This window comes from Solanum verrucosum, unplaced genomic scaffold (assembly GCF_900185275.1).
Source record: "Solanum verrucosum unplaced genomic scaffold, falcon-dt-bn FXZP01000268.1, whole genome shotgun sequence".
Lineage (NCBI taxonomy): Eukaryota > Viridiplantae > Streptophyta > Magnoliopsida > Solanales > Solanaceae > Solanum > Solanum verrucosum.
Window position 1 is genome coordinate 1489976 of NW_026019957.1, and position 18331 is coordinate 1508306.

General features: G+C 34.8%; 2 protein-coding genes across 2 annotated transcripts in view; one reads left to right on the forward strand and one right to left on the reverse strand.

Annotated features, from left to right (window-relative positions):
- The window catches only part of LOC125814483 (NADH dehydrogenase [ubiquinone] 1 alpha subcomplex subunit 6-like), a 520085-nt gene that overhangs the window by 394683 nt on the left and 107071 nt on the right, over positions 1-18331 (reverse strand). The gene's annotated exons all lie outside the window — the stretch shown is intronic.
- On the forward strand, positions 611-7393 carry LOC125814460 (probable ADP-ribosylation factor GTPase-activating protein AGD9). Its single transcript, XM_049493909.1, has 7 exons — positions 611-864; positions 1110-1228; positions 4636-5083; positions 5223-5480; positions 6293-6415; positions 6852-6950; positions 7028-7393. The coding sequence occupies exons 1-7, from the start codon at positions 796-798 to the stop codon at positions 7133-7135; spliced, it is 1224 nt and encodes a 407-aa protein (XP_049349866.1). The 5' UTR covers positions 611-795; the 3' UTR covers positions 7136-7393.

The window sequence follows — 18331 nt, forward strand, 5'->3', positions numbered from 1 at the left end:
ATTCAAGATTTGAAGTAGAATTGAACATTAACAACTAAACCCTACTTAATTTTGAGAGGAAATTGTGATTTTTTAAATAAAAGGAACAAGGGTTAATGGTGGGGAAGAAGAAATAATGGTTTATTTAAAGGTGGGGAAGATGACCGTTGGAGAAGGAGGAATTTTTCGTCAAAATTAACCTTCTAACGCGCCTAGAGGAGGTGAGAACACCTCCCATGATAAGTCAACACTAAGGTGTGTAGAAAATAGAGAAATATACAGTTCAGGTGGGTAATAGGACACCCGTAAAGTTGGAGTGTGTAGTTGGAATTTCCAATATAGGTTGGGGGTTTTAGACCATTTTCTCTAAGAATAATAACAAACAAACAATTATAAACTATCACTCGATACAGTTATTTGATACTCTAGTTCATAAAAGTTACATTAATTACAAGATTTTTTTTTATATACTTCGTATTATTTTATACAAATATTAATTATTTACCTTTTATTCGGTATAAAAGAATACATAAATTATTTCTTAACTTATATTATATTAATTATTATGCATAAATAATTTATTGCTTAATTAGCTATCAAATGTAATATTAATTAATATTTGTATAACTCACAACAAACCTGTTAGCGGTGACCGATATTTGTTCAGTGCTTTTGTGCATCTTCTCTGTTTGTGTCTTTGTATGTGTGTTCCCTGAGGAGGATTCTTTCTCTCTCTAAAATATATTCATTCTCCCTCCTCCTCCTCTTGGAACTTCACTCTCTCTCTCTCTCTACAATTTTTGTTTCTCTCTAACCATGGCCGCCGACAGCTTCACCGACAAAAATGCCGTTTTCCGGAAGCTCAAAGCCAAGTCCGAGAACAAGGTTTACATTGAATTTTCTATATTTTGTCTATCTTTAATTATCTGCGGATGTTTTTTTTTTTTTTTTGTATTTTTTCCGTTTTGTATATTTGTTTTTGATTGAAAATTGTGTTTTTCATTTGAATTTGTCTGTTTTGCTTGTATTTTTGTTTGAATTGATTTAGGAACTTGAGATCTGATTTAGATCTAGTGTTTCTGTTGAGTAGATCTTTGTTTTATGAACGATTTAGCTTGAATTTTGTTCAGATGTGCTTTGATTGCAATGCGAAGAATCCTACATGGGCGTCGGTTACGTATGGGATCTTCTTGTGTATTGATTGTTCGGCAACGCATCGTAGCCTTGGTGTTCACATCAGTTTTGTTAGGTACATTTAATGTTTGATCTCTATCTTTATGCATTTGTTTATTGTTAAAAATCAAATTGTCTTTTTTCCTTCGATTCAGCTATTTTGTTTGTTTATACATGGTAACTTTACCAGTGAATTTCGTTTGGGAAGTTATGTAAGGTATGCGGTTTAGGTTTTCTTAGATACTGTGTAAAAACGATTAGGAATGTTGAAATTATTGGAATCAACAGGTTAGAAGCCGTGATTTCTGCCTTATAAACAGTTGCTTCCTCTCATTGCTCAATGTTGCAATTAAGATGAGGATGTATTAAAAGATTGCATCTTTGGATGAAGGTGTGCTGGACAAATTAGTATAGATCGAGTTGAGGACACCAATTTTGTGTAAGGAGCACTTAAAGAGATAATATCAGTAAGTCTACAAGTAGTGAAGTCCATTCTCTTATCAATAGGTGTCAAGGGAATGGTTCTGCAAATTGGTTATGATTAAGATACATTATCATGTTGTAGGAGGAAAAAAGAACAGAGTAACATCTGATATTTGTAGTCAGGAGCTACTTTTTACGTGGAAGAATGGAACTATTAAAGGGACCTGATAATACTAGTTTGTATCCTTATTTACGCACTAAAAACCATAGATGCACTCGCCATAGGTTTGGCTTTGGGGCTTCAAATATATGGTTGATTTAGCATTCTATCCAAATGGATTATTTTCATATGCACAAATACCTTGTTAGCTGGTTTTCACATCAAGCAAACTGATAATCCAAGCTTTGATGGATATTAAAGTAGAGGAAGATGAATTGGATTAATCTCCCAAGATTTAGTTTCATGGATTTTGCTAGGTGTGCACAAGTATTTCCACTTGTAGGTGTATATTTTAATCTGCTCGGTGCATCACCACCATATACACTTTCTTGACATGATCCGTCATGTCTAATGAAAGATCCATGTTATATTAGGCCAACATATTAGTATAGTACAACAACAACATACCCAGTGAAATCCCACTAGGTGGGGTCTGGGGAGGGTAGAGTGTACGCAGACCTTACCACTACCTCGTGGAGCATATTAGTATAGTCAACACCTAAAATTGCTTGATAGTTGGATTAAAGACAGGCTTGATTGTAGATACCTACTAAAAACCAGTATCTCCAGTGCTGGATGAGCTGCAGTGAATATTTTTACCTGTGAGGATGTTAATGTTTTAGGAAGTGCTGAGAGAACATAGCTGGAAGAACAAAACAACACAATGTATCTTTAAACGGAAGTTGCAATGTATTGGAAGTAGTATTGAAGAGTTACAGTGAATGGAGTTTCTTCAATTATGACTATAGTCTATACAAGGGGTAAGAATGTGAGACTTCTAGATAGTGCTATCCAAAAGGTTGGGGATCTCAGTAGACGGGCAGCTGTGTTGCCTATCTTGTTCCAATTCTGTTGAGTCATACCAGGTAACATAAAGCAAGCTTTGTGGAGCTAGAAATTACCAGTTGTTCAGATTATCAGTAGGTCACTGTCTCTGTCTATTCCTCTTTGCATAATCCGTGGTATTTAAAAAGAGGGAAACAATAGATGGTTTGAAGATGGAAGAAAGACAGTTCAGCAACTAAGATGCTTAGTTTTCAGCTTTGTATTACTGATGTTACATACGACATGGATGAAGTGTTAGACTATTTGGGCTTCCTGCATAGCTAAGGGATGCTGTGTTTTCTCTACATATCCTTGTATTTTTGTGCATTATCTTAGTGCTTTTAACAATAAAGTACCTTAACTTTCTCAAAAAGAAAAATAAGATGGTATCTCAGAAAGTTGGGTTGTCATCTTGATTCTACATTATGCTACAACAGCTCCAAAGCTAGTGCTTCTTCATTTTGCCAAACTATTGGTATGACCACCTCAAGAAACTTCCTGTATTTGCCCAGGGCTTTCGTTCAGTGGTAAGAGCACATCACAACAATGCACGATGTGTGGATTAGGCCGATGTCACGGATTTGAATCAAGTCGCAGACAAATGCTTGGAATGTACATGGAGAAAAGCAAAGGGCACACCGACAATCCATCGAGTTCCGAACTGTGCTCCATTTGCCCTAGAGAATTTCTCTTTCCTTAGAATAGAAAGGAGTGAGTTAAGACTCTTCCAGTGTTAACTTTAGTTTCAGTTTCCTGCTTATCATGGTTAACGGAACCTCAGAAAAAGTGTGAGCAACTGTAATATGGTTATTGTTTTTCTTAACACATTTTCTTCTCCCTCATTGAAAAACCCATTTTCTTTCTTTTGAGGAGGGTGTAGAGCCTTTCTTTATCCATGGGCTAGTGGCTAGTTCTTCACATTATAATGTCACTACTATTCTTTTCAAATCACACTGCCAATGGGATGATCTAAGGCGTGGAAAAATGGAAAAGGGAAGTTCGAAATGGCCATGTTGGATTTCTTGGTTGTGACAACAGGCTAATGCGACATGTCTCCTTTTTTCTAACAACTGGCATCTGCATCACTCTTTGTGCCTCTATCACTTCCATTGTTGCTCATCTCATCTCACTTTACCTCGGTAGCTGGACCTTTTCCTAGCTCTAACAACCAGCATATCAGAAGTATTAGTCAAGCAGGGAAGACGATAGACAATATTATTTACCTTATTAAAAAAGTGATGACAACATCTCATGGTTAATGATGAATCTAGGTACCTTCTTAAACCTAACCGTATTTGATTGATCATGAGAACAATTGGCAATGGGAGAATATGGAAGGCCATGAAGGCTAAACTTTGAGGTGTTTTCGCTGTCTATATGGGCTTGCTTGAAAAAAAAAAGGGAGGGGGTGGGGAGGGAGGAGATACGGGAGTGTAAGATAGAGTTTGAGTGCATATATCTGTTAGTGACTTAGTGTGTTAGGGAGGGTTCTATAGCTTTGCATTTCCTTAATCATGGTTGAGATATCTACTACGGGCCAAGGGTGATCTTCTGCCTCTGGCCCCACCTCCTTTTCTTCTGTACTCTCTCCATTCAGTTTGTTTGGTATAATTTAACTAGGCATGACGTTTTCAGAGAGAAATGAAGACTTTTAAAACCCGCGATTTTAAACATGCATAAAATTTGTGTGGCTATAAAAATTTCTCTTTAAGAGTAAAATAAAACTCATGGTCTTAAACATGCCATACCATTTGTGTGGCTATAAAAGCTTCTCCTTAAAGAGTAAAATCGGAAGTTTCAAATTCAATTGTTACCAAATATAGAAATGTACTGTGCTAAGATGTGCTTTTTAGAACAAACTAATAAGGAAATAATGTCGAACTTATTGGAGCAGATGGAGTATTGTTTTGAGGTGGGAGTGGGTATGGTCAGCTGCAAACAAATATATTCTGCCTTCTCTCTGTTATTTTGGCATTTATAACTCTGTCCAATTGCTAATGAATTGATTCTTGCAGGTCGACAAATTTAGATTCATGGTCTCCAGATCAGTTGAAGATGATGTACTTTGGTGGAAATAACCGTGCTCAAGTTTTTTTCAAGCAGCACGGATGGACGGATGGAGGCAAGATTGAAGCCAAGTATACCTCCAGGGCTGCCGAATTGTATAAACAATTACTCTCAAAAGAAGTTGCTAAAAGTAAAGCTGAGGAAAGTAAAGCACAGGATGCAGGTTTGCCAGCATCACCTGTTGCCTCTCAGGCTGTGCAGACTACAAATGGATTTTCTGATATTAAGACTAGTGAAGCTCCAAAAGAAACCTCATCATTTAAGGATGAAACACCAGAGGTTTCTGCTTCACCCAAAGCTTCACAATCAGTTTATACTACTTCAATTAAGAAACCTATAGTTGCAAAGAAATCTGGCAAGCCAGGTGGACTTGGAGCTCGTAAACTTACTAAAAAGGTACATCTTAGACTTCCAAGCTAGAGAACTGGGTGCAGGGTATAAATTGCATATTTTGAAATGAAGATTTATACATGCGCTTATAGTAAGGTATTTAACAAATTTGGAACTTAAATTAATTGATTGAGCATCTTTACAGACAAGTGAAAGTTTGTACGACCAGAAGCCTGAAGAACCGCCTGTTCAAGTTTCTTCCTCCAACCCTGCAAGTAATGCACCAACTGGTGGCTCATCATTCACATCTCGCTTCGAGTACACAGACAATGTCCAGCCCTCTGAGATGAGTTCTGGACGTGTTCTTAACCATGTATCCCCTCCAATGTCCTCCAATTTTTTTGCGGACTATGGAATGGAAAGCGGTTTCAAAAAGAAAAGCTCGAATTCTTCCAAAGTTCAAGTGAGTTCTTATTCTAGTTTTTATGTTCACTGCCATACAAAGATTCTAATAGAGCTGTTACAGTGAAATTTTAATATTGATGAGTATCTATGAGATATAAAGAAAGTAGTGTCACACTTAGTTTAACTGCTATATTATACATAGGTGCAGCAGTTGGGTGGGTGGACTATATTTTGATCAATACCGAGTTGGGGGCGGTGACTACTGACTTGTGAGAGATTTGTTGCTTTTTGATCTTATTCCAGCGTCCTGTGTCATCAATAAGTACAAGGATTGTTATTGATTTCGGAAAAGGTTGTTGCCATTTGGAACTTCAAATGTTACATTCTAAATATTTGCAATGCAAGTTTCAAGTGTTTGGTTACTAATGAAAATAAAAATAAAAACGACTTTTGGATGTTTTGTAATATAGTTTGCCTTTGAATTTTTTCTTTCTTTTTTCACCTTGGATGGATTTGTCCTTCAGTTTGTGATTTATTGTTCTCACTCGGTTCTTCTTTTGTTCGTTATTTATGAGTAGACTGCTTTGCCTAAGTTGTTTCTGTAGTCTTCAATTTATTTATTTTTTCGTCAATGGTGATCTGGGCCAGCTTTCTATGCATCTAGACTAATTCCACCAGGTACTTATTCTCTTACCAGCACAAGTAGTGGGCTTGGGTAGATAGGAAAAAAATCACCTAGAGTTTTTTTGTTTCTGCTTGGGTTTGAACCTAAGACTCATGGCTCTTCCCCACTTCATTGATGCCACATTTTTCTCACATTCTACAAATGGTGATTGTTTTATTTAATTAACTTAATCCTATTTTAATCAGATCGAGGAAACTGATGAAGCAAGGAAGAAGTTTACTAATGCAAAAGCGATTTCATCCGCCCAATTCTTTGGTGATCAGAGCAAAGCTGAAATGGAAGCCTCAGTTTCTCTTAAGAGGTTCTCGGTATGACTGCTTGTTGTAGATAACATTCTCATATATTTATGGGTATCTGTTTTCTTAATCAGCATGCAGACACATTGACTTGACCATCTCCCATTCCACATTCATTATCATAGTAGGGTCTTGCCCTATAAATTAATTAGAAATAGCTCTCTGCCGTCGCAACAATAATATGTCTTGCGTTTCTCCTTGTTCCTTTTCCCTTTTATCATAATACACTATACTTCTTCCCATGCTATCATTTTGCTTCGAAAAGACTGTTCAGAAACCTTGCCGGGGGGAGGAGGCCTATTATCCATTAGAATCGTCCACCGGATGGCTCTGGGAAATTTCTCGGGTCCTAAAATAGAAAAAATTGTTGACAGAAGAATTCCACCTAAAAATGGATGAATCAGATTCATGCTCCTTTAAAATGTTTTCTACTGCTATCTATTCTCAGGGTTCAAGTGCCATATCAAGCGCAGACCTTTTTGGTGACGATGATAGATCAGATCTGGACCTCACTGCTGGTGATCTCATTAACCGGATCTCGTTCCAGGTATATTATGACACAAATGTAAATGTTTTTTAGTTCAGACACGAAGATATTGAAAGGACCACTCTCTATGTTTTCAGGCACAACAGGACATGTCCTCTCTGAAAAACATTGCTGGAGAAACTGGAAAGAGACTTGGCTCATTTGCGTCAACCTTAATGTCCGATTTTCAAGACCGAATCCTGTGAGGTTACAGGACCAGAATATTTCAGGCAGATGCAAACATTTTGTATGAAAAATAATAATGGAATGGAACTCTATATATAGGCTTTGAAGAAGCTGGTCTTGCCTGCATGTTAAAAATTTCTTTACGTGTATTTCGTTGTCTTTGTTTGGTTCTCGATGAGGTTTGTAGAGCTCTGTTCAACAATTTACTGTTTTCTGGTCGCGTCTGAGTTGTGAAATCATTTAACTGTAAACTATAGTGAAAAACTCTTTAGATTTTATCCTCTTTATCAGCCTGCCATAAATAACTAGAAAGATAACATTAGGTCAATCTTTTTAAATTCATAATAACTCAATAATGTTCACTTGAAACAATGAAAAGAACTCGTATCTAAAATTTGGAACTGTTTGAGGAGATTTGAGCTCATATACATGGTTATATACTATTTATACAATATCGATACATTACATATACATTTAACTATTATTGTTGTTGAAAATAATATTCATCCTCTATACAGTTGGGTAAAAGGTTCTAGAAACTAAATTTAAAAAACAAAACTAAATTTAAAAAACAGTTAAGACTAGAAACATAATAAGGTTTCTTAGCTAATGTTTCTCTTACTACGAACGGTAACAATAGCTTTATGTGCTACGAAATTAACAGTATGTTTCACGTTTTTGGTTTGTTACTTATACAAATATGTGTGGGACCCTATTAATATGAGCTAATATTAATTAAACATTAGGTGCGAATTGTTATTAAATTAAACTATAAATGTATTTAATAATTCATAGTAGATGTTTGCCATACTACATTTTTTGTTTGATAATTAATTCTTTCATAATATTATTTTTTAATTGTTGATCATTTTGAGTTATAGATAGCTATATAAAGAGTTTTTCTTTCCATAAAAATAATATTATTTTGATGTATCATACATGTTTCTCATATGTCACACACAAAACTTAATCTACACACAATAAATCAATTAATTTTGTCTTCTTTTTGCTAATTAATATGTTTTTTGTGAGTATTTGTTTGTCCTATAATTGCTCCTCTTCTATGTATTTTCGAAGTTATATTCTTGAAACTATATATATTTTCTACGCGAAGAATTTTCTAGAGAATAATTCTTATTATCATGTAGCTTATATATGGTATTTCGATGAGTGCTATTTTTAATTTGAGAACTGTATGAGTTCAACAAATAGAGATTTTGCTTGTTCGTTTTTCACAGAAGCTTAATCAAATGCTTAAATGAGAAAAAAAAGAAAAAAGAGGAAGAATAAGAACACCTTTGAGAAATGGAGTGAGTGTTAAATTCATATCGGGTTGGTTGTTCTATATTAGTTACGGGTTAGTCGAATAGAAAAATTAATGTGAAATCGATATGATGTGATTATAAATTGATCGAAGGAAATCATGCAGACTATTTGAGGTGACAAGTCTAGTGACTCGACACAAGTACAATAAGTAGTAATCTATTACAATTTATGTTTTATAACTTTCATGATTTATACATGGTTCATAAAGTAAATATATTATCAAATGTTTGGGCTAGAAAGTTTGACGTATAATAGATATAGTGAGTGTGAGTGCATGCGGGGTGTAGGTAGGCCACTTATGAGAAAGAACTTCAAGTCAGTAAAGTAGTTAACCAAACACAAGTAACAAGTTCGTCAGTCCTTCCTCCGATGCCTTCTGTTCATTTCATCATTTTGTTGTGTTGTTCTGTTCATAGGTCTGTGGGACAAGTTTTTTTACTTAGTATGATATTGAAATGGTTATGTGAGATGTTCTCACTTTTATAAGACATGTTTATTGTTGATTGAGATATGATGATCACTATTGAAAAGACTTGTTAATTATAAGTATCTCGACATATGTTTTTGGTTAAAATTTTATATAATATGATAGAACTTAAATGTCTTGACTATTTAGGAAATGCTTCTACTATTTATGAAGAAAATTATAAATGAGAGTAGACCTTGATGGATTCCGTGTAGCTAACAACATATTCGTTACACTTGGCATCTTGTATTTATCGATTACTAATACAACCCTCGCTAGTGGGAAGGTAGAACTGACATATTATTATTGATTTTCCTAAAGCAGGAACATATTGATATGAATATTTGAATCATTTATGAGGGATTCATTGTTATTGATCATATTTTTAAGTAGAAGGGGACACTTATTACATGATTCATTCTTGAAAACCCTCAAATATGAGATTTAAAATGAAAGTCTTTTACTGAAATTTACTATTTAATGGTTAAGTTGATTTTGCTTACATGTTACAACAAGATTGATTATTGTTATCATTTTCCCGAAAAGAACATTTATTTTATGATTTTACTTATCATACTAGTATGTTTTCTGTTTTTTTTTTCTCATTAAAAAAGCTGTGGTGAAGTGTTATTACTCACTGAGCTAACTTTCACTCCTCACTAATTTTTTTTACAGAGGACACAAGTGACATTGACGAGGATTTCATTAACTAGAGCTAGCAAGTTGACATTCCATGGTGATCCTCGCACTTGTTCGCGCAGGCAACAAGCTTATCTATTTGTTATGGACATTCCTTTGATATATCTCTTAGATTCGCTCCATAGTCACTTCTTTTACTAAAGTTATGAGTATTCTTTCGTTTTTTATAGACGTGTGACTAGTATTAAACTTCTTTCCATATTTTGAGATGAATTAGTATTATTGTGTGACGAATAGATTGTTAATGGATATTGCATCTTAATTTGGAGATGTTCTTAGTTGTGTTGCTGATTTCTGAAATAGAGAAAATTTAGATAGGCCCAAAAATAAGGAAAACTATGCCCGATTTTCTTTAAAATTCTGTTAACGCTTGCTTTAGGATTCTCCCCTTAGCACCGTTCGCAGTCTTAAATTGGAGACCGACATGTTTTGAGTAGGAAATAGTGCTCGCTTTGTTACTTAATTTGGTCTATTAGTATAGTCATAAATTTTAGTTTGTGTTAAAATCAGAAATCATTCGTTATTCGTTTGTCGAGAGTCAATTGAGAACACTCTATACCTTCTCAAAATTAAGTTATTATTCATTTTGAATTTACTATTTTATTTTTAAATATTTCTTCAATTAAGAAAACAAGAGAATAAGAAAAATTCTAGCTCATTCTAAAGGATTGCATATTTTAATTATCCATGATTATTAATGTCTAATCAGGGGCGGATCTACTAAGTCCTGTGGGGGTGCCATGCCACCCACACGTTTCGACGGAAACTCTATTTATATATAGGTATTTATATACACCATATTTATAAATAATAAATGTGTCACCCAGTAAACAAAAGTGTTCTCTGGTGCCAGTTGTAGGCGATCAGATTTTTGTGTCTAAGTTCGCGAGATTGAACCCCACTAATAGCTTTTTGTTTTAATTTTTTTCAACTGCAGGCAGCCTTTTTTTTTCTTTTTTTTTTTTTAACTGAAGCGTTTCTTTTTTAACCTACAAGGAGCATTCTCTTTTGCTTTTTTTATTTTTTTTTTACTTGTTAACTTATTATTATTAAGTATTAGTCATTTTAAAAAAAAAAATAAAAATTAAATATTAATCAATAATTAGTTTTTAACTAATTTAATTTAACTTTTTGACTTTTATTTTATTTGTTTAAACATAAAGAAAAGTTTTTTTTTTCTCTTCACTATTGAAACCCTGGATGTTCCTTTAAACTTTTCAACAACAAAAATCTGCCATTAATCAAAGCTTCAGCCTTCAGCCTTCAATCCGTCGCCCAATCCCGCTCACCCATTCGTCCATAAGACGAATAATTCTATATGAATCTAAAGTTGATTTAATCTGAGTCTACTAGTCATTAGAGGCGAATTCAAAATTTGAATATTTCGGTGCATCAATACTTCTTAATTTAGGTAGTTAGCGAAACTTTTACTACAATTAACGAATAATGTAGTATTTTCTTGGTGACTAATGGCTCAAATATGATCTCTAAGCTAAACTTAAAATAAAAATAATGAAATAGGGTTCTAGCTAGATTTGAATTGTATTCTCGCGAGTGGTTCCTCTGGCTTGTACCAACTACACAAGGGCACCCTTACACTTCTTATAGGTGCACTGTTGATTATACGTTTCTCAAGCACATTTTTTCGAAGTTAATGGGTGCACCCCTATCAAATCATGTGGGTCCGCCTCTGCTTGGTACCCAGTGACTCAAAATCCTAGATCCGCCTCTGTGTCTAATATGATCATTTGATGAAGATCGACGGAAAGTGCATAAATAACTGATACTATTGGAGGGATTTCTTTTTGCATAATTGGTATTGTAACTGATACTTTTGTAATGGATTTAATAGATACTTACTTTTATGATCCATATAATCATATTTCGAATTGAGTTCATCCTTATAGTAATCAAATGAATTGAGTTATCAATATTTAGGCGTAAAACTAGGAACTCAACGAGATTTTATTTTTAATTTGATGTGAAGGGGAACTGCCCATTAAGTTCTCAAGAACCATAAAGTAGCAATAACGTCTCAACATCATAAAAGGAGAAAAATTTATCAAAATAAATCAAAATTTCTATTAAGAGTTGGACCATTTATTTAATTTGTGATCAGTAGTCTTTATCATACCTTAAATAAATTATGCATGTATAAAATAAAAGTTAATGTGTTTCCTTTAATTACATATAGGTTGATTAGAACAAAAATGCATTATCAAGCTATTGAGAACCCTGAGGGGTAGCTCAGCTGGTAAAGGCCTGGGACAAAGTCTTTCAGGTCGCCGGTTCGAGCCCCAGCAGGGCCACTGGAGGCATTACAAACCGGCCGTGTCTCCAGGGCCCCGTGGAACTAACCGTGGTGGACCCGCCTTGAAACAGCGGGACCCGGTGGGTATAGTTAGTCGGGTTCGCAAAGCGACGCCCGGAAACCACGGTAAAAAAAAAAAAAAAAAGCTATTGAGAAATATAAACCTAGTAGATAGTATTTTCCCCCCAATAAATAAGTATATAATCATTCAGTTATAGAAAGATTACAAAATCTTTCAAAATTTTAGCTAAACCTAATCTCTGCCGCCGGTCATCATGGCCATGATGGACATAGGCTAGCCACCACCATCGGAAGCCAGACTAACTTTGCATATTCTATCCAATACTGGACAACCCTCAACAACAACCTTTGCCAATACAGTCAAACAAATCAAATCACCCCACAAACCAATCCTGATGAAGCAAGTTGCATACCTACATGGAGAACCAAGAATAATTTGGGAGAAGGAGGAAGTCCATCAGATGATTTTAAATGAAGAATTACAATATGCAGTAATAGGAAAAATTTCCTACTGATGGCCTGAGATACAAGACCTAAGGAGATTAATACCAAAGCAATGTGAACTAAAGGGAGAAGTAAATATTGGATTGCTGACTAACATTTTTTTTTCTCATACGAGCTACAGAGATGGAGGATTATGTCATCTTACTATCAAAACCACAGTTTTACATAACGCACCACCACTAGACCTACCCCATGCGAACTCTTAAATAGGACCCTTTATTTGATCCGGAGGAAGAAACTTTAATAGCCATCGCATAGATCTCATTCCCATCACTGCCACCAAACTTTTTTGGTAAGGAAGCAATTTTTTCAATGGCAGCTGCAGTAAGGAAACCTCTACAAGTGGATTTGGCAACAAAGAATAAGACTCAACCAATTTGTGCTAGGGTCAAAGTGGAGGTTGATTTACTGGAAGAATTCCCAAAGAGAATTAATATTGGTATGAGAAAGAAGACATGAGAAATCAAGGAGAAGTGGATTACTATCAAATATGACCACATGAGAAAATACTACAAAAACTGTAAATTACAAGGATACAATGAAGTGGAATGTTTTGTCCTTCATCCAGAATTATACCCCAAAAAAGAGGAAGATGAGGATGGGGACAAAAACAATACAAATGAGGATACCAATGAAGGAAGGGTTGTGAACAAGCATGGTGATTGGGGTCACAGTGACAACATAGATAATGGGAGAAAGGAAAATGGTGAGTTTCGGGAACAAAAGAAGAAAAGCTATTCGAAAAGAGGTAGATTACACTTTAAGGGACGAATGGAGCAGGTTTGGAACCCGAGACAAAAGCAACAAAAAGATAGAATGGTGACAGTAGCTAACAAATTTGGAACACTAGATAACAACAATGACACTGGAGTAGGAGAAGGAAACACAGGGGGTAATGATATGAAGCTAGGGGAAAATACTATTGGAGATAAGGAGCCGTATGAAGAACAACCTTCTAACATCAGGCAGAAAAAAAAAACTACTAGGGAACATAGTGAATTACAAAAGATAGAGGTAAGATCAAACAAACAACAATATAGGCAAGATGAGAACATTTTAACAGATAATCAAAAGCATAGGGTAAAAACTCCTGGTAGCAGCAACCTACATACAAAAGAAGGAACAACACAGAAGGCACATACCAGCCACAGTCAGGCAACAAGTAGAGCAGAAAATGAACAAGAGTCATCAGGTAGTGCATACTGCTGCAAAGGGGGAAATGAAGAATCATTTGGGGACACAGTGGATGGAAGAATGGAACAAGAAAACAAAAGGGTACTTACCCCACAGAAGGCACCAAAGATTCATCAATTATCTCAACTAGAGATAGACAAAAAGTTGCAAGAAGAGGAAAATGATACTATGGAAGAAATAATAGAAGACATAAGTAGAAAAGGAAATCTATCCATTGAGCAGACTGGACAACTTCAAGGCAAAAACAAAAAGGGAGTAAAACAGTAAAAAATGCTTTCATATGTAAACACAAATAGTAGGAAGGGTCCCACCTCAATATCTCAATGATTTACAAAGTACTATTCTGGAACATCAGATCTGTTAAGACTCAAAATTCTTTTGAGAGATTAATAGACTTGAACAGGAGACATTATTACTCTTACATAGCAATATTGGATCCTTTTCAAAGCCCCAATGAACTGGAAAAGTACAAGAGTAGATTGGTCATGCCTAATGCTAAGGTATACCTATCAACAAAAATATGGAGCTTTTGGAATGAAAATTGGGAAGAAGAAGATTATAAAGAAACTCTAAAACAGTTTACAATTAGTTATAAACTGAAGGACACAAGTGATAGATTCAAGGTGACAGCTATGTATGCAAGATGCAGTGCCTCAGAGAGACTAGAACTATAGGATGACCTGGAAGATATAGCATGCAATAATAACAGTCCCTGGATTGTTGGAGGAGATTTCAATTCCATCCTGGACGAATCAGAGAGAAGTTAGGTGGCCTACCAGTGACACAGAATGAAATCACTGACTTTGCACAATGTATTAGTACATGTGCATTGACTGAGATAAAGTTCACATGTAGCATCTATACCTGGTGGAATGGTAGGATACAAAAGGATAGTATTTTCAAAAGGTTAGATAGAGTCTTTGGTAACACTAAATTCATGAAGCTATTACCAGAAAGTGAAGTGCAACACCTAATTAAACAAGGATCAGATCATGCGCCTTTACATCTGATTTGCAACACTTGTCAGGAAATAAGAATCAAACCTTTCATATTCTTAAATTTCTGGACTAAACATCAAAGGTTTATGAACCAGGTGGATCAGAGTTAGGGTGAAGAAATTAGAGGCTCACCTTTTGCTATAGTGCAAACTAAGCTGAAAAGACTGAAGTCAGTGTTAGCAAAATAGAGTAAGGAAACGTTTGGAAATTTTTTTCAAAAGATTGCCACACTGGAAGATGTGATCAAAATGAAGGAAATCCAACTGGAAGTTTCTCCAACAGAGGAAAATATGGCAGATTTGAATAAAGCCAATGTAGAGTTGAAAAGATATTTGAATATTAAGGAAGAATACTGGAAACAAAAGGCGGGGATAAGATGGTTTAAAGATAGGGAGAGGAACACCAAATTCTTCCACTCATATGTCAAAGGGAGAAGGAAAAAGCTAATTATCTCAGAGATAACAACCTAGCAAGGTAACAAGATTACATCCACTCATAATATTGGAGAGGAAGTTGTGGGGGTATTCATGATCAGCTCAAAGAAGATTAGGAGTTAGAAGATTATTCCCTGCTGCAAATATTCCTACTTTGATCAAGGCAGAGCAGAATGAGGAAATTGAGAGGCTACCAACAGAAGATGAAGTTAAAAGAGTGATTTTCTCTCTTAATGGAGATAGTTCAAGTGGACTAGATGGATTTTCAGGACAATTCTTCCAAAGCTGCTGGAACATAATTGGGGAAGACATCACCAACATGGTCAGAGCCTTTTTCAGTGGTCAAGAACTACCAAGGTACATCACACATACCAATCTTGCACTAATTCTTAAAAAGGAAAGTATAGGAACTTTTGGTGATCTGAGACCAATAAATTTAAGTACTTTTGCCAACAAAATCATCTCAAAGGTAGTACAGGAGAAAATGGTAATTGTTCTACCAGAGATCATTTCAACAAACCAAACAAGTTTTGTAAGGGGGAGGAGCATCACTGAGAATGTTTTATTAGCTCGGGAAATAATCAAGGATATTCACAGAAGGGACAAGTTACACAATGTTGTGGTAAAACTAGTCATGGCAAAGGCATATGATAAAGTCTCTTGGAAGTATCTTCTCAAAGTATTAAGGTGTTTTGGATTTTCTGAAAGAATCATAGATGTGGTGATAAGGTTAATCAACAATAATTGGTATTCAATACTTGTGAATGGACAATTTTCTATTTTTTTCCAGTCTTCTAAAGGTCTTAAACAAAGTGACCCTCTATCACCTACATTGTTTATAATTGCAGCAGAAGTCTTATCAATGAGCCTGAATAAATTATTTGAAGATCAGGAGTTCAGGGGATATGTGTTAGGGTTTTACCCTGATTTTCTTATCATAATTTAAGATTTATTTTTCCTTAAAGAAAAGACAAACATTACCATAAATGTTTTTACTTTTCATGAAAGGAAAATATAATATTCTTTCATATTTGGTTTATTCTTTCCTTTTAGGAAAAAGTTTTGGAGTAGCTAGTCCTTTTCTAGTAAGAAAAGGTTTTAGGACTCTATAAATATAGGTTTGTTTCTTCTAACACAATAACAATACCATCCACAATGTAGTCGTTTAAGAGCCTTGTTTATGGGGAGATTTATTCTCTCTAAAGTTTCAATATTTTTCTTTATATTAGTTTTGATATAATAATATTTTGATGTTTTAGTATAAGTTTTTTGTTATCTGATTTATCAACTATATGATTTGCAAATTATAAGCTTCCGCATGACGTCTTAATCACCCTTCTTAACCCAACAAGTGGTATCAGAGCACATGGTCCAACGATCCCATCGTCCGCCGGTCCTATGGTTCAATGAGGTTGAAGATAGGCTCAAGATGGTTTCAAATCAATTTGTAATCAACGTGATGATAATTAAGATTTTTGTGCTACTACATGTGGAGAAAAATTTCAAATATATTTTCAACAATATCCTGCTGCTCCATCCTTTAAAACAAAATCAATTTTCAACCCATGATTACTTTAACTCATGGGCTCCAACTTTCAACCCCTGCAAACTTTTAATGTTGGGGCTCCACTTTTAACTCGTGCATCTTACTTTTAACGCATGAACTTCACTTTTAACTCATGTATATTACTTTTAACGCATGAGCTTCACTTTTAACTCATGCATATTACTTTTAACGTGTGAGCTCCACTTTCAACCCTATTCATAATTTTTAACACAAGGCTTTTTTTAAATCATGGTAAGCAGCAATGTACACGAAGATTTTGTGAAAAACGAAGATATCATGCATGTGAAGAAGACAGATCAAGCTTTGTCAAGAAAATTCAGCCAAAAGGGGAGATTTGTTAGGGTTTTGCCCTAATTTTCTTACCGTAATTTAAGATTTATTTTTCCTTAAAGAAAAGACAAAACATTACCATAAATGGTTTTACTTTTCCTGAAAGAAAAATATAATATTCTTTCATATTTGATTTATTTTTTTCTTTTAGGAAAATGTTTTGGAGTAGCTAGTCCTTCTCTAGTAAGAAAAGGTTTAGGAATCTATAAATATAGGTTTGTTTCTTCTAAAAAAATAACAATAACATCCACAATGTAGTCGTTTAAGAATCTTGTTTATGGGAGATTTATTCTCTCTAAAATTTCAATGTTTTTCTTTATATTCGTTTTGATATAATAATATTTTGATGTTTTAGTATACGTTTTTTGTTATCTGATTTATCAACTATATGATTTGCAAATTGTAAGCTTCCGCATGACGCCCTAATCACCCTTCATAACCCAACAATATGGAATGCCTAAATGGAGTCAAAAAATAAATCACTTGTCATATGCAGATGTCACTATTCTTTTTTATTCTGGACAACCAACTTCTATGAGGAACATGATGAAGATTCTAAGGAGATATGAATTAGTGTTTGGGCAATTGATAAAGTTATACAAGAGCTTGGTGTATCTATATGAGTAAGCTATCAAATTAGGAAGATAACAAGAATAAGAATGGGTTCCTTCCCTTTTCCTTATTTGGGTTGCCCCATGTTCTATGGAAGAAAGAACAAGTCACATTTTGAGGGGTTAGTACCAAATGTGGCAAAAAGAATTCATTCATGGCAGAATAGACTTTTATCTTTTGGGGGAAGACAAGTCCTAATTTCACATGTATTACAGTCAATGCCTATCTATGTGCTCTCATCTGTGAATCCTCCAAAGGGGGTCATTAACCAGTTACGTAAGTTGTTTGCCAAATTCTTTTGGGGAAATTCTACTGGGTCAAATAACAAACATTGGGTATCTTGGGAGAACATGTGCTACCCTAAATCAGAAGGAGGCCTGGGATTCAGATCATTACAAGATATGTCAGGAGCTTTGTTTGCAAAATTATGGTGGAACTTCATAACCTCAACATCCTCCTTGTGAAGTACATACATGTGGAATAAGTATTGTAAAAAGGTTCACCCAACAGTGGCAAAAGGGAAAGGACACCATATGTGTGGAGAAAAATGAATGCAATAAGGGAAAAGATTGAACATAATATATGGTGGCAGGTGAAAGAAGGAAATTCAAGCTTTTGATTTGACAACTGGACAAAACAGGAAGATTTATAGATTTATACTTTATAGAGGGAGAAAATGCTATTGAAGAAGAAATAGAGATCAAGGAATTTATGTTAAATGGAAGTTAGAATGAAACAAAGCTACTGCAAAATT